Source organism: Musa acuminata, chromosome BXJ1-2, assembly GCF_036884655.1.
Source record: "Musa acuminata AAA Group cultivar baxijiao chromosome BXJ1-2, Cavendish_Baxijiao_AAA, whole genome shotgun sequence".
Classification (NCBI taxonomy): domain Eukaryota; kingdom Viridiplantae; phylum Streptophyta; class Magnoliopsida; order Zingiberales; family Musaceae; genus Musa; species Musa acuminata.
This window is the reverse complement of record NC_088328.1, coordinates 14,695,228-14,712,053: the sequence shown is the minus strand read 5'-3', so window position 1 is coordinate 14,712,053 and position 16,826 is coordinate 14,695,228. Positions and strand designations below refer to the sequence as shown.

Sequence of the window (16,826 nt, the reverse complement as noted above, 5' to 3'; positions counted from 1 at the left end):
TGGAAGAAAAGACTTTTAAAAACCATTTTCGACAATGTTCCAAAGCTTAAAAATCTATTGAAATTAAGAAGATCCTCATTCTAGTCTTCCAATACGTGTAATCCATCCCATTAAACATGGGCGGATATGTAATTGAATGGCCCTCTAGGTTGCCGGCAAATGCCATCTCTCTTGGGTTTTAAACCAAATGAGAGTGAACTTTGCTCTGATACCAATTGTTAAGATCAAGAGCAGCACTAAGAGGGGGGGTGAATTAATGCAGTGGAAAACTTTTTGAATTCGAAAGACTTTCATTTCGATTAAAACTGATTCGAACGAAAATGGTTTTGATTCAATCTATTTTGGAGAGATTATGAACTTAAAAGCTTTTGTAAAAGTGCAAAAGAGGATTAAGGAGATTTGCAGTAATGTAAATTGCTCAGATGAAAAGTAAACCAGGATTTAAAGTGGTTCGGTCAACGTGACCTATATCCACTTTCGGATTCCTCCTCCGATGAGATCTCCAGCGTCCACTAAAGGCCTTCCTTCAATAGGTGAAGACCAACCACCTCTTTTACAACACTTTCTCCTTTTCACAGTTTTAGGAGAGAACCCTTATAAGTCTCACACCTCTCTTAAATGATCTCAAAACTTATAAAGGGAGGAGGAGAACTCTAGCACTTGTTTACAACACCTTTACACCCCAACAACTCAAGATTATCTCAATGCTTTCATGCCCTTTTATGTAAAAAAGGGTGAGGTTTTTATAGGCCCCAATGGCTTCAAAAATGGAGCCAAAAAGTGTCTAATCCCGGATTTTCGGGATCCTAGTGGTACCACCACCTGACATCTGATACTAGGCGGTACTACCGCTCAATCTAGGCGGTACCATCGCCTAACAAAGCTCGGAGACCGAGCTCTGGCAGTACCACCTCTCTTGAATGATCTCAAAACTTAGAAACGGAGGAGGAGAACTCTAGCACTTGTTTACAACACCTTTACACCCCAACAACTTAAGATTATCTCAATGCTTTTATGCCCTTTTATGTAAAAAAGGGTGAGATTTTTATAGGCCCCAATGGCTTCAAAAATGGAGCCAAAAAGTGTCTAATCCCGGATTTTCGGGATCCTAGTGGTACCACCACCTGACATCTGACACTAGGCGGTACTACCGCTCAGTCTAGGCGGTACCATCGCCTAACAAAGCTCGGAGACCGAGCTCTGGCAGTACCACCTCTCTTGAATGATCTCAAAACTTAGAAACGGAGGAGGAGAACTCTAGCACTTGTTTACAACACCTTTACACCCCAACAACTTAAGATTATCTCAATGCTTTCATGCCCTTTTATGTAAAAAAGGGTGAGATTTTTATAGGCCCCAATGGCTTCAAAAATGGAGCCAAAAAGTGTCTAATCCCGGATTTTCGGGATCCTAGTGGTACCACCACCTGACATCTGACACTAGGCGGTACTACCGCTCAGTCTAGGCGGTACCATCGCCTAACAAAGCTCGGAGACCGAGCTCTGGCAGTACCACCTCTCTTGAATGATCTCAAAACTTAGAAAGGGAGGAGGAGAACTCTAGCACTTGTTTACAACACCTTTACACCCCAACAACTCAAGATTATCTCAATGCTTTCATGCCCTTTTATGCAAAAAAGGGTGAGGTTTTTATAGGCCCTAATGGCTTCAAAAATGGAGCCAAAAAGTGTCTAATCCTAGATTTTCGAGATCTTGGTGGTACCACCACCTGACACCTGACACTAGGCGGTACTACCGCTCAGTCTGGGCGGTACCATCGCCTAACAGAGCTCGAAGACCGAGCTTTGACAGTACCACCGTTGGCAGCAATAACTATCAGCGGTACCACCACCCAGATTTCCTGGGGCACTACTTTCCAAGCGGTGCCACCGCCGGCCAAGAATTCAAGGGCTGAATTGGGTGCTTAATTCAGCTCAATTCAGCCCTGTTAAGGGCCCAATTGGCTCCTAATTAAGTTAGTAGGATTACCTCCCAATCCTAACTTAATTTACACTCTAACTATAACAATTAAGATATATTTACTGCACTTCTTGTTCCGGTGCATCAATTGTTCTTCCGGCGAGCTTCTGACGAACATCCGACGAACTCTTGGCAATGCTCCAGCAGACTCCTAGCAAGCCCCTAGACTTTACGATGATCTTCTTGGCAAGTTCCGACGAGCTTCTTTGGCAAACTCCTAGACTTCTCGGTTGGTTCCGGCAGAACTTCCGATAAACGTTCAAACTTCCGATGAACTCTCGAACTCCCAACGTGATCTCGATCTTGACTCTGGCACAATACCTGCTTTATGTCTTACTACTATCGTAGTTAATCTTACACACTTTTCTCAACATATAGATTAGATCAAATAAATTACAATTGACTTCATCATTAAAATCTGAGATTCAATAACCCCTACCATGTGGATCACCACTGGAGAGGAGAATAGTTGACCTCCGTCATCCTCTCCCACATATTTGTAAGAACTTAGGGATATGTAATCTCCATAGGCAACACAACTATCTCACATATGGTTTTCAATTTCACGAGTTTTTGTGCACTAATCTTCGCACGATGATGAAACCTTTTTTATGGAAATCTAGATTTTTTCTTTTTATTCTTTCGTTACACATGTGATGTTGCCCATAGATTTTCCTACACTAATGACATGCCAGATAATATAGGATTCATATTTGCAATCGTTTGTGTTGATCAAAGTAGTTTAGATTTTAATTAAGTTGATTTTCGATGTAACCATGCAAACTTGACTAGGGGCCCATTGGGCCTGAATCATAGTTGAATTGAGCCTATTAGATGGGTAATTTAGTGACTTGAAGTTGGGCCAAGTAGTGGCACCGCTAGACCAAGCGGTGGAATCGCTTGTGAGCTAGAAAGTACAAAATGTACTTTTCTAAAAAACCCGACGGTGGTACTACCAGGGTCAGTGGTGGTACCACCTATATTGGAAGGTGGTACCGTCGGTACCTCGAAAATCTAAGAATTTAAATTTTTGGCTTAATTTTGAAGTCATTTGGGGCCTATAAATACTTCACTCATTTTTGTTTGAGATAATAAGAAAAAGAGCAAGAAAATGGAAAGAATTCTTAAGAAAAAAAATATATAATATTTCTTAAAGTATTAAATCTCTTCCTCCTAGGGTTTAGAAGTCGTTGTAAGAGAGGAGTGAGGTCTCTTTATAAAAGAGGGGTATAAATGTTCTCTCCTGAGCCTGTGAAAAGGAGAAAGAATTATAACAAGAGTAGTTGATCTTCACTCGTTGGAAAGAAAATCGATAGTCAAAACTAATAGCCTCGAGTGAAGAGGAATCGGGAGTTAACGAAGTAGGGACACCCTAGCCATTATAAATCTAGTTTATATTTTTATTTATATTTTTTATTCTTATTACTAACTAATTTAATTGCTCACTCATTTTATTCACATTCCAAGTTAAACGTAGATACAAGTTTCATCAAACAAAAGTTTTCAAATCGTAATTTCTCAAAAGTACTAATTTAACCCCCCCTCTTAGTATCTTTACGATCCTAATAGAGAGAAGTGTTTGGTTCTCTTTCCAATCGACGTTATTGTGATACTTGGATCTAGATGATAGTGTCTTTGTAGATTAGACCGTGATTTTTTTCAAATTGTATTAAAAGGTATGTACCGTAAAACTGATCTATCGTTATTTGATTTCAATCAAAGTTTTTCTATAGCATATTATAAATTTTATGCTAACAGTAAACGGCAATCACGACATCGAGCATGCGTCCTTGGACTTGCTAACGCGGCTCAAGATCGCGAAGGGTAGCGCGCGGCCTCGGCCACCTCCATGCCGAGTTCCCCTTCAATGAGGCGCCTCACGGCAACCTCACGTCCAGCAACGTGCTCCTCGTCGACTACGGCTTTCTCGTACTGGTCAACCCGGCACAGGCCGCCACCGCCATGCAAGCCCACGGGTCCCCCGAGGTCCTCGCAAGCTGCCCCTGTCTGCCCGGTCTGACATCTACTGCCTCAGCGTCCTCCTCGAGCTCCTCACAGGGAAGTTCCCCTCGCAGAAACTCAACAACGTCAACGACAGTACAAACGTGGTGGATTGGGCCACGAACGCGATGGGAGAGGGGCGGGATGACGAGATCCTGGACCCCACCATCGTGGCCGGTGCAAAAACGTCGGTGGCTGATATGAAGCGACTGGTCCGGGTCAAGGTGGAGTGCACAGAGGCGGATCTCGACCGGTGGCTTGGGCTGAAGGAGGTCGTCGAAAGGATCGAGGTGGCCGCCGCTGCAGAGACGCAGGGGGAGGTGGCGTCACGAAGCCACGCGGCATACATGAGGGACGGGGCAGGGCAACGGTCGGCACATCGGGTCAGGAGCACTGACGAGCGATCAACGAGGCGGAGCGACGACAGCAGCTCATTCGCCATATCGTGACCGTGAGATGCCATCGGGTAGCCTTCCATTGATAGTTTCGCGCCGAGGTCCTACATAAGAAGGCTCTTCAATCGTTGTATCATCATACGGTGGAAGCTGATCACAAAAAGACTCGGCTCTTTTCTCTCTTTTTCTCTTCTTATCGTTTGTTTGGCAATGATCAAGATTTTGGGTACTGTGACAGTAGCCTCACAAAAATTATTAATCCAATGAAATATAAGCTGAGACAGAGAAAAATAAGCTGAATCAAAATACAAACACCTGCAGGTTTAGAAATGCAACTGATCAGATAGAATCGACACTGTTTACAATGTTTAACAAATAATGTTGGAGGAAATAAAAAAGAAAAGGTTAATATCTTTGTCAGATTTCCATGTATGTTGTCAGTATTTGTTAGAAGGGAAGATACAGATCACACCAGATTGATCTGTATTCTGGTAAGGTGATACAGATTGATGGAGGACATCAAGCTACCTAACCTAAGAAGAATACTGTACATTCCAGCACCTGTATCATTTCCTATTCAGCAGTCTTATGGTACCTCATCAGCTATAACATGGCTTCATCACCATGTCCATCCTCGAAGTTATCTTTCTCGAGTATACTGATGAGTCGCTCAATATTTCTTCTGTAAATTGGCATGAAATGATCATTGATCATGGACTGTGAGAGCCTCAACTTACCATAAAGTGACCTTGGGGTCAAGAAGATCCCAGTCTTGTACTCTGGCTCTGGGTTCTCACCATCATGATGGATACCAGAATCTTCTTCGTTTGTCGTCTCCTCTGGAGGGAAGATCACAATGTGCATGATTTTCCCAGGGGGGTAGAACCTCCGCACTTCCTTTGTTTCAGTAAGAATGCCTTCTGATGTGCCCTCAACCTCTTCATGTGCAGCGGCAGCAGCATTCTCCTCTTCCCTTATTTCATTATCAATATCAACTTCTTCGTTCTGCCTTGCCTTGTTCAACTCATTCTCCAGTTGCTGCCACAAATCATACTCGGTCATGCTGTCCTCGTTCCTACATTGACCAGTTGCATCCTCATCATCACTGATATCACCAGTGTTCACCGGGCCATCAGCATGAGAAATTGCACTGGAATGCGAGCAATCTAGGTCTGAAGTCCATCCTACACCTTGAGTTGTAATCTCTGTGGTCTCTACAGTGGTAGTTTCAGTCAATGTTGCAATAGTCTCGCCATTTTCTTTTGTTATCATAGATGACTCTTCAATGTTCTCTTCTCGTCTTGTAATCGGAAAAGATGCCTTGTTGCGGTAACGGGGCCCAATACATGACCATGACGATATACGAAGAGGTGGTCGACTCAATGCAGCTTGAGCCACACTTTTTGCTCTGGTCATGACAACCTATTAAGAAAAACATTAATCAAACAGCAAGAGAAAAGAAAAGAAGAGACGTATTAATATTCTGTATCTTTTTTAGGTCTCATATATCTAGTTAGTTTCATATTTGATTATCGTATGTTAGTTTAATGTTTGATTATTCATAGGTATATATGTAAATCCAAACAGCAACGTAACTCTTCAGTAGTTTAGTTTCCCTTTGCAATCATACATGTGAAAAACTTCAATATGTGTAATGATTTGTTTCACCAGTAGACCAATTCCTGGAGAATATCTTGTATCAGGAAAAATCAGACTACAGAACTAAAAGAGATGAATGAACTACACCTGTGTCCCATTGGATACAGGACGTAGGATTGCACCAGCACCAGCTACTCTTGCTCTTGCACTAGCAATTGATGGAAGTCTAGACCCTAGAGCAGATGCTGAACGATAAACTGTGCTCAATATCCTTGTCTGTTCAATTTGATTTCGTAAATCATTAAGCCATGCTGATGCTGTCACCTGTGTAAAAGAACATAAGAAGAGCATAATTAGTCATTTGTTGTGGAAAGATGCTTCTCAAATCAAAAGCTTCAAGGCAGCATGTACATGCTTCACAGTATCTTAATTGCTACTACATCACAAAGCACACACCTCTAAAGCACTTATATATAGAGATTTTGACATTGAAAATGTCACCATTTTTTTTTTCTAATCAAGCTAATCATTTATGGTAAAGTGGTGGATTCCTTTTCTTTGATAACTCTCTCCCATTCATGACCAAAGCCCAGTTTCCGAGTTAAAATATCCATATTAGAATCAAACCATCCAAATTTAAGTCATTAGTTTTAATTAGTGTTGTACTTATCTCTGCAATGCCACATGACTGTTGGCAAAATAATATGTAACAGCACACAAAAAAGAGGAATGCACGATGCAAATGAAAATTATATATTAGTGCTGTCCAAACCAACTGATGGATATCCAGAGGAGAAAAGATGACAGCAGTAGCAATAAACTTTCATGTGAACCAAACTGAAGGCTCAAAAAAACATGTTTTGGATACTCATACATCACTTTGTGCATTCCTGGTATTGCTACTACTATGTATTTTAGTAGCAAGGATAATTTCAAGATAAAATAAAATAAGCACCAAAAACTAGATTGCTGGCACTAAAAAAGAGAAGTAATTTCACTTGCCTAGGTATCTGAGATAGGTCATTCTAATACTAATTTGGTTATATCACCTCCAATTATTAACATGATAGATGACAAAAACTTTCAATCAGTTTGCAGCAAGTTGGAATAGCAGGAAAAATCAGCCTTACACCATGATCTAACTGAGAGGTTCCAGTAATGTTACCGGTGCTAAAATGAGCTTACATGTTAAGTGATCAACAAATATTTATGAAGTGTTGATGTGTATGCAAAGCATGGTTTTAAATAACAATCGGATTAGTGTGATCCAATCAGTATCTAGTGGTTCCACCAAGGGCTGGCGATGGACCATATAGCTTGGTACCGGTCAGTATTTTAACTTTTCTATTATTGTTTTTCAATAATATCCAATGGTACCTCAGCGGTCTAAAAGTTATCAAAACCAGTTGGACCTATGTTTAATACCATGTGGCAAAGCATGTTTAAATTTAACTGCTAACTTTCATTTGTAGTAGCACAAAATTCAAGTGGCATGATCAATCATTCTGCTGTGAAATTTTAGTGTAGACTTTACAGCCAAAATCAATCAAAACACAATCAGATTATGCTGTCTTTGAGACCATGGCAACAAAAGAGAAAAAAACTATATCACTTCGTATAAACAGATTAAGGATGCCTTTCTCAACCAAATCAAACAGTTTTCTAAATGCATATGAGAAACAAAATATAAAAAATTGGGAACTGCAGAACAAGCACTCAATTAAGCACATAACATGCCATAGAGGAAAAGACAGGCTTTCATTCTTTTTCCAGAAAATTTCAAACTTCATTTCTTTTGCACTGCTCAGCCACGGGACATAACATGAAACTTGACCTACCCGATCAAATAAAGTAGATTGTACATATGCAAGTCTAAGTGTCTAACCTCAGAGCGTAGGTCATCTACTGATGCTGCTGAAAAGGAAGGAACCAAATCAGCTCCATTAATAATCGAAGTAATGAAGTGCCTGCCTGATTCTGCTAACTCCCATGTCATACAAGCAGCTGCATTGCAATAGATTTTATTTTATCACTAATGCAGAACAAAATACTATAAACAGTAAATTACAGCTGCACCAATTCAGCACAGCACATTTCTCTGTACATGTATAGATGATAGTGTAACACCAAAAACCCTGGGTATGAATACAAACACCGCCACTGACTAAAAAACTAGTCTAAGAAGTCCATGAGATCATCATACAAAAAGGTTCAGAAGGATTACGCCAAGAAAAAGATGGACATTGTGTTTTTTATTAAACTAATCAGATTTTGGCTGATAAAACAAAGTCTATTTTCCAAACTATTTTAAGATATACATGTTTTGTATCATAACAAGTCAAATCACACTATAACTTAACAAACTCTAAATGTAAGAAATACTTGCTGGATAACAACTGCTGTCACCACATGTGAAATTTATTTGTAAGTTGTAATGAGGATTAATGCAACAAAGAATATGTTGTCACAGCATGAAGTTAATATCTTAATCTGTTTTTACTTGTAAATTGTAATCCAATATACACTCAATTAATCTGCGGTAGATACTTAGAAGACGGATGAGACAGGACAATTATCAGAAAGAGTTGTTATCAAGTGGTTCCAAACATTGCAGTCCTATCATAAAACCACATTTGTACCAAATTCTTCGGGTTATTGACTTTTAGTTTCTACATTGCTATAACTTAGATGTTTGAGTTACTGACTGCACCAAAAAAAGAAAAAAAAAACTCATTTATTATACTGCCACAAATAAGTCACAAGTTAGAAATTCAAAAACAATGGACTAACAATCAGCAAGAATATTTAACAACTCCAACATTACTAGATTCCACATCTCAGCAGACAACAGATTTTGCATAAAATAATCCAGACATCCAACTTACAGCTCACTAAATTTATGGAGAATGGAACTGATTGGTAATGTCTTCTTAAAGTATATGATTCATGTTTGAACTTTTTCTGGTTCCTATAATTTCTATGCAATTCTCTATTTTAATTTCCATCCCAAATACAATACTTGATTATAAAGTTTGACATAACTTCCTTAAGCAAGTTATTTTGTATTTAGAATAAGCGAAGGTATACGTACAGAAACATATGCATAATAGTGCCATGGATTCAATTCTGACAAACTTAACCAAATACTGAAGCACTTGAATAACCTATAAAGTTTGCAAGAAAAGACAGACATCACTGCGTCATGAACTCATAGAGTTAGTGTTGTTGCTAATTATCCATTAAATGCCAAGTGAAAAGCAAAACAAAACAGCTAAGCCAATGTGGCTAATATAATAAATAATTCAAAATGTTAATTGGACAAATTTCTCAGAAGGCACAGACCTGGGGCAAATGTAACACAAATAGCAGTGGCAAACTCCTGTTGCTCCCTTAAAATATAGGTTAAGAGTGCCGCTGTACCTCCACCCAGAGAGTGTCCCACTATCTGAGATCATCAGGGTAGGATATCAAAAAAGCTTTTTCAAAATAACATGTTCAATAACAATAACCAATTTAAATATTCTGTTAAGTCTCATTTGATTTCTTTTACTTCCAATGGAACCATTCAGATGTTGAAGATGACAATGATTTAGTGTAATCAAGATCACACACAGGAATGAGAGCCAATAGCCATATGGTAAGAAAACGAAAATTAAGTGCCACATACACTTAAAAGAATTTCCCAATCCAGATGATTGAACCCAAGGACCATAAACAACTGCACTCCAATTTAAAATGTTAACATACCACACACCTTTAGTTTGTAATCTGGATATTCATGCAGTGCTTCCAAAAGACAAGGGGTGGCAAGCTTAGCAATTGACCGAGCAGCTGCAACCATTCCACAGTGTGCATATCCTAAAATTAAATCGCTGATGCCGCCTTCATATAATAAAGTGTGGTGGAATGGAACAACTGCACCAGTTGCAGCTGTTAATGTGTCTCTGATGCTGTGTGTCCCCCTAATCAATAGCAGAATGCTTTTTGTGCTTTTATCTGTTAAAATTGTAAATGCTGGCTTCAAGATCTGCAAAAAAAAAAATTGAAAGGTTGCTTCACAAACTACAAGTGCAACATCCCCATAAAAGCTCACACAAAAGTGAGTAGAGATAACTTTCAAATGTCCAACAGGATTATAACTCACGCCTGCTTTAGGTTTTTGAAGTAGGACATCATCTTGGGAATAACCAGTCGCCTCCAAAAATAATGGGAATGGTTTTTTTGAAAAATGCCAGCAAAGATTCAATAAATTCAAAAGATACTTTAGCTCAGCAACAATTTCAGCCCCTTTAAGCGGTACACTTTCTTCACCAGCATATATACTAGCTACATGTAAGTTCCCCTGTAAGGTGAAAGTGATCATAAATTACTTTGCAACGCCAGATCTTAGACCTACATTTGAGACATAAATGATGTACAACAAAGAAAAATAGCATATATTATATGCTGATGATATTAAAAGAAGTTGTATAAAATATAAACTTTTATCATGGACAATTAGCAAAGTATCACAGTCATACCAAACACCATATTATGTTCATTTACCAAAAGCAATAAGCTGGTTTCCACATGCTAAAGAGACAGTGTCTATAAGGAAACAAGAAACAAATTTAAATAGCTGAAATAATTTACAAGTTTAAACAAATTTTTTGATGACCAGTATAAAATAATCAATAATACAATTAAGTGGATTTTAAGGTAGTGTAAATTTTTGGACATACATAAATATCATTAAAATCAATTAACAAATGATAATTGTGTCTCTCTATAAAAGTCGCCTTTATAGAGAACCCAAAATCCCTTCCCCAAACCATGGACCATATCAAATGCATGGTTTTGGAACCATGTGAGGGTCAGTAAACTGGTTCATGGTTCTTTTACTTTCCTAATAGTAGCTATCTCGATTATTGAAATTAGAGACCAACCTAACAATACTGTTCAACATTATATAGTTTACAAAACCAATACATTTGTGCTCCAAATCCATTTACAAAAAGCTCAAAACCACAGAAGTCAACATCAAATTCAAAGATTTCATATCATTTACCAACGAATTTCACACAATTAAGAAATAAAACTAAAGACAACCAAGACCCACATATCTTGTGTGATTTAGTAGGCAGCGTAACTGGTTCAACATCTACCGTGGCCCAAGGTTTGTGTCACTGGTTCATGGTAGTTTTGATGTCCAAATTACGGTGGCACATGATCCAGATTGTTGACATTGGAATTCAATGTGATTATTATTCATTTTAATAGTTACTAAATTGTTACAGTTCTTGCTGCTATGGACCAAGGTGTTGAAGTGGGTTGTGGAACAAGCATCCACATGACATCTCTTCGTGCTCTCATGTGCTAAAGTGGCCTGGATATTGGTCAAAATGTTGAACAAGAAGGGTACAGACCTACATGATGGACATTGGTCAGCATGCAGAATAAGAAGTGCAAGTTACCTGAAAGGAAAAGTAACATTTGAAGGTGCCGGTGAGTGGACAAGAACAGAGTCAGAGGCCTAAGTTAACCTGTGAAGAGAAGAGGAGGTTATAGAAAACGAGGAACAAAGAAGGGCTCGGGACTCTCGGCTAGTGCTTGATACTTCATCTTTGGACAAAAGTCTCACTATTCGGCAACTCATGCTAGATATCACAAACCACGTGAAAGTGACATGGCACCCACACTAGGCCACCCATAACAATGATCATATTCTCATATCCATTCTAAGAAAATATCAAAAACTAAAAAACAACTACTAAAAGCATCATTAAGTACACAGTCTTATCATTTAATATTTTTATTTTGTATTAAACAAGGAACTATTAATAGAAAAAACCAGATATTGTTGATTGACAGTTAAAAGAACTGAAGTTTGACATTTGGGTTAGAACAACTAAGAACAAATGGCTTCTCTCAAAGCAAAGGAATCCTAATTTCTTACAATTCTCAATTTATTAGAGTTCAAAATATAATATTTCTCTCTCCTATTCACCTAATAACATAGAATGATTTTTCCCTCTAACCTTGTTTCTTCCTTAACACCATGTAACCCTTTGCTATTATCTCTGATTTAAGTTATGATACTGTCCTAGATGCATAGAATAAAAAATCAACAAGGAAATTTTATTAAGACACCACATGTAATGAATCTTTAAGAAACTAATTTTTTTCAATATTCGTAATCTTGAATGATATAGCTCTACACAAACTTAGCAGATAATTTTTCTACGCCATGAGTTTACTTTTGGTGTGATCTATTTAACCATAACTATATATCAGAACTTTATCCTACCTATAGAAGATCAAACGTATAGTCCTCTAATATCATTCAGGTCTAAAACTTGATTCTCTAATTATGCCTAAAGGTAGTCAAAACTTCCATCCTACATATTCGATTTGCAAATGGAACAATGTTTTTGTCATACTCAATAAAGGTATCATAAATTACTTAATTTAATTGTTGCAACCTTCACATTCCAGCATTTGGCATGCAATTCATGAGCTTTGTGGCAATAGCATGTCCTTGCTTCAACAATAGCTAAAACTATACAACAATAATAAAACTATAATGTCCCAATTATTTGGGTCGACTACGTTAATCTTTGACTAGCATTGAGCTCTATAAAACGTTATATTCTTAGTTAAAATAAAAACATTTAAATCTTTTAATTATAATTAAAAAAAATCATTTTATGTCTTCTTCTAACTTTTCTCACACCACAAATAATGACCATTTTACATCTAATTATAACATCTATAAGTCTCCTTAGCACATATCTATACCATCTTAAACAATTCTCCCTCTATTAAAGCTGCATCTAATTGTTCACAAATGAAAACATTTCTATTTTCATCTTTACCAGTAACTTCACACATCCATCTCAACATTTACATATCAGCGTCACAAACAACAATAATCTACATTTTTCTCTATACCACAATCGTTGCCTGGGTCGTGAAGGAATCTGTATATGAGCCCTACTGAAAAACTGTGTGACTAAACTAGAGCCCACCAGTGTACATAATGGCCTTAGTAACAAGAACCTCATGCTGCCATGGCAGTGATCTAGAAATTCAGACGAAATAACATTCAGAAAGAAGAAGAAAAAAAAAAGCTTGACAATGTTATACCTGCCTCTTCAATAAAAAGTTGATGCCAAAGGCCAGATCCCCAATAGGCCATTTCCCCAATGTTTCGGAGTAGGTGAATCGTAAGGTCTCCGACAAGGTCGATATCGTCTCTAACCATGTTGCAGGGGCCTGCGCAGGCCTCTGCGAGACTCGATTCCTCCCAGAAAGAATAGGTTTGGATGCATCCTGATCGTGTTCGCCTTGACCATTCTCTTGAAATCGACCGGCGTGTAGTTTCCACTTCAGTGTGTAATACAGAAGCGCAGCGGCGCCAGCAGCAGTCGCCATGGTTGCCGTCGCCATTTTCTTGCAGATCCAAAGCCACTAATTCAGTAACAAAAGAATAAAACAACGTGATCAAAGAAAGGGAAACGTTCACGAAAACTCTAATCTTCACATAAAACCAAAAACAACGAACCTCCAACCATCAAGACGTCACGGAAACCCTAAGAGGACAGAAGGGTACCTGAGATCGGGTTCTTGCCAATCCAATTCCCTGATGTCAGAACATCTAGCAGAGAGAAAAAGACGCAGATAGATGTAGAGGAAGAAACCGAAGGATGCTTCGCGGGGAGGGGATCCCTTGGCTCAAAACGCGATTGCCTTGGATCGCTCTCTGATCGCGTTCGGAGTATCGTCGATGAAAGACCACCCCCGACCCCTTTATGTGGCGCTCTGGGGAAGCGTCCAGAGCCGGTTGGGTCCAACCTTTGGACTCGAACTCGGTGGTCAGATCTAATGGTTTGACCGCACGCACAATATTCTCGATCGAAATTGGAGATGGACAACAATTGATCCAGGAGGGAGTATGGTTGAAGAAGTTCATCACAGATTTGGGAATCGTGCTGGGTAGCAAGGAGCCAATCTGTAATATAACAACGGGACGATTACTCAAGTGAAAGAACCCAGGTCTAAGCATGTTCTAAGGTGATATTGTCTCATATTGTCTTTGAGCGTCACATGGGTCTGATGGAATCAGACACGAATATTATTCTTTATTTTATATTTGAGTCTATCTGACTCTGTTGAATCAAAATTCGATACACTTTAAATGAATTATAAATAGATTTGCTTTCAATTTTACGGAGTAAGTACTTACTACATTGGACAAGAATTATGGTGGATAAAAATAAAACGTTCAGGCTTAGATTAGGGATAAGATGTTTCTTTTATCTTTTTTGTTCTTATAAAGAATGATGGCGGATGAAATAAAGGTTCTGTTATTGAATTTAGGTAGACACGGTTATAGTGGATAGAATAAAATTTATCCGTATCCTATCCAAAATTCGGAAAACGTTTTTGGTCTTGTTTTTCGCTACAAATTTTTTTTTTTGGATTTAGGGGCTTAATTTTTAAATTTCTAATTTTGTTGTTCCTATCAATTTTTTCTTCTTTCATCCTTTGTTGGTTTGGCCCAAATCTATTTTACCTTTTTCGTTGAGTTAAGGGAACTTTTTCCACCAATTAAGCTATTACGATCAACTCATCAATTTTCAAACCCATTAATTCCGACCAATTTAAATTTATATTGTGGTATTTATAAAATTTAGATAATGCTTAAATTATATATTTAATTAATCAGCAATAAAATAATTATATAAAATTAAAACTATAGTAAAATATTTATAAAATAATAAAAATAAAAACATTAATTTCATTACAAATACTAAATATAATAATTATTATTATTATATTTGAAGAAAATCAGATATTATGAAACAAATCACTAAAATTTAAATATTAAAATGACTACGATGTATGTAACTATTGCTTAAATTATTATTTATTTTCATACCATTCCATATTAATTTATTATACATTGATCGAAATATTATTATTTTATTATTTGACCAGTCATTATAATAATGATACTATCCTTGATTAATATCTAAATTTTATTGTTTTTACTTAAAAATATATAATTAATAGCATTATCCTATATGTTTATTAAAATCATGATCTGAATGCTTATTTTATTCTATTATTTATGAAATATTTACTGTTTCTGTTATTTTGTCATGATCATTTTAATTTTTATCAATTTAGGCATTGTTCAAAATATTATTATTATTATTATATTACCTAACGTCATTATAATCAGATTTTTATTAATATTTATAATTTTTTGGTTCATTTCATAATTTTACATATTTTATATGAAAAAATACAATTTGTCTTTTATATTATTTAAAAAATAGTAGGTTTATTTTTATGTCATTTTGTATAATTACTTTATTTATATTACTTTAAATATAATTTAATATGATTTATCTTTATCAATATTAACTATAGATTTAAACAGTTTGAATTAATAATTTTAGTTATTTATTAAACCATTCAAAAAGAGGACGATTATGTTAGCAAAAAAAAAAAAAGGAGGCCTATGCAAGAAAATCTCAAACATCACAAATATATATGGTTTTTCCAAGGAATTACCCAATTTTAAATTTACTTCAAAATTTAAATCATGAATTGTACATTTTTGTGACTTTGATAATAGTTTTCTGATTTTTATAAATACTTTTCTAATTTTTATAAATGATTCACGACAGAGGGAACATTGAAAAGTAAATGTTAGATACAGAAAGCATGTCACCAATTGGGTTCATTGAGATTGATAAACAACGCAAAATGTAGTCGCTTGAGGTAAGTCGCAGGAACACCAACACAAGATTAACACCATATGACAATGAATACAATTTTTGCATCCAAGGTTAAAGCTTAAATGGTCAAAAGGAGAGATGTATGTGTAGGGTTCCACAATATTAGTATGCTGGGAATCTAGAAGCATTCTTCCAGTATGGCAGGATTAAATAGCTTATACACTTAAGCTGCCTGGCACAAAAGATCACAAAGTCGATTATTTGAATCCAAGATGGCTGCTGATTTCAAAATCATATGAGATTTCAGATAATAGGAGAGTGTTTTAGAGGCACACAACCTAATTTAACCGAGAAAAGGAAAAGAAAAGAGATGTCATGAGTGCATAGTGATGTAAGCAAGTGAATATTGATCTTGATAATATCTGAGCATATTTTCTTTAGTACCAAAAGCATTGGATGACACAAGTTAGTTTCCAACCTCTATAATACAAATAAGCAAGCAAGTGTATAATCTTGAAAATATCTGAGCATATTTTCTTCAGTACCAAAACCATTGGATGACGAGTCACTGAATTTGAGTTGATGACTGCTTTCCAGACTCTGATTTCAGCTTGAAGAGACTTTTTTGAAGAAAAGGACAGCTTTGTCTTTCAACCACTTTTATCCTGACAAATCCCATCCTAATAAATTTGCTTAAAAATATAACTTTGAATGCAGTAATAGTACATGGTGAGATCAAATCTAACAAAGGCTAGCCTTTCCTTAAATCTGCTGCTTGCTTGCAAGAATCCTACTGAGCCAAGTTTTCCTATTAAACAGGTATCCTTATTGGACTAGCAGGTCATCAACTGTTAGCAAATTCCAGCTGACAGAACTAGCAGACAACTAAAGCAAAATGAATCAGTGTAACAATGCATGATTGATTGTTTTGATTAAGAAAGGTTTCCTCTTTTGTTTGGTAACAAGGAACTACAGAAATCTAGTATCTGGGAGATCACCTGTCCTAGGACAAGGTCAAAGTGATGCATTGTGATTCTTCTAATAGAAGGGAACTATTTTTATTTCTTATTGTTCTGTGATGGAGAATAAGTCTCTTTGGACAATATTCCTCGAAAACAAATAGG

The 16,826-nt window shown here is 36.9% G+C and overlaps 1 protein-coding gene across 3 annotated transcripts; it reads right to left on the bottom strand.

The window, feature by feature from the left end:
* Positions 1-4,695: 4,695 nt before the first annotated feature.
* LOC103974810 (uncharacterized) lies at positions 4,696-13,716 on the bottom strand. Of its 3 annotated transcripts, none has more exons than XM_009389698.3 (8): positions 13,566-13,716; positions 13,100-13,423; positions 10,119-10,316; positions 9,729-10,001; positions 9,317-9,419; positions 7,860-7,978; positions 6,122-6,298; positions 4,696-5,797 (listed from the first exon to the last, which is right to left on the bottom strand). In XM_009389698.3, the coding sequence occupies exons 2-8, from the start codon at positions 13,400-13,402 to the stop codon at positions 4,979-4,981; spliced, it is 1,992 nt and encodes a 663-aa protein (XP_009387973.1). In that variant the 5' UTR covers positions 13,403-13,423; positions 13,566-13,716; the 3' UTR covers positions 4,696-4,978. The 3 variants fall into 3 exon arrangements, with proteins under 3 accessions (XP_009387973.1, XP_009387974.1, XP_018677477.2); XM_009389699.3 differs by having other exon boundaries at positions 13,100-13,405; XM_018821932.2 differs by lacking the exon at positions 13,566-13,716 and having other exon boundaries at positions 4,836-5,797; positions 13,104-13,237.
* Between the last annotated feature and the right edge of the window lie 3,110 nt (positions 13,717-16,826).

Excerpts from the sequence above, each read along its gene's own strand:
- LOC103974810 (XM_009389698.3), bottom strand. The coding sequence starts at position 13,402 with ATGGCGACGGCAACCATGGCGACTGCTGCTGGCGCCGCTGCGCTTCTG. Across the intron at positions 9,420-9,728 it reads ATCCAGATTACAAACTAAAG|ATAGTGGGACACTCTCTGGG; the intron begins GTGTGTGGTATG and ends TGATGATCTCAG. Across the intron at positions 6,299-7,859 it reads TAGATGACCTACGCTCTGAG|GTGACAGCATCAGCATGGCT; the intron begins GTTAGACACTTA and ends TCTTTTACACAG.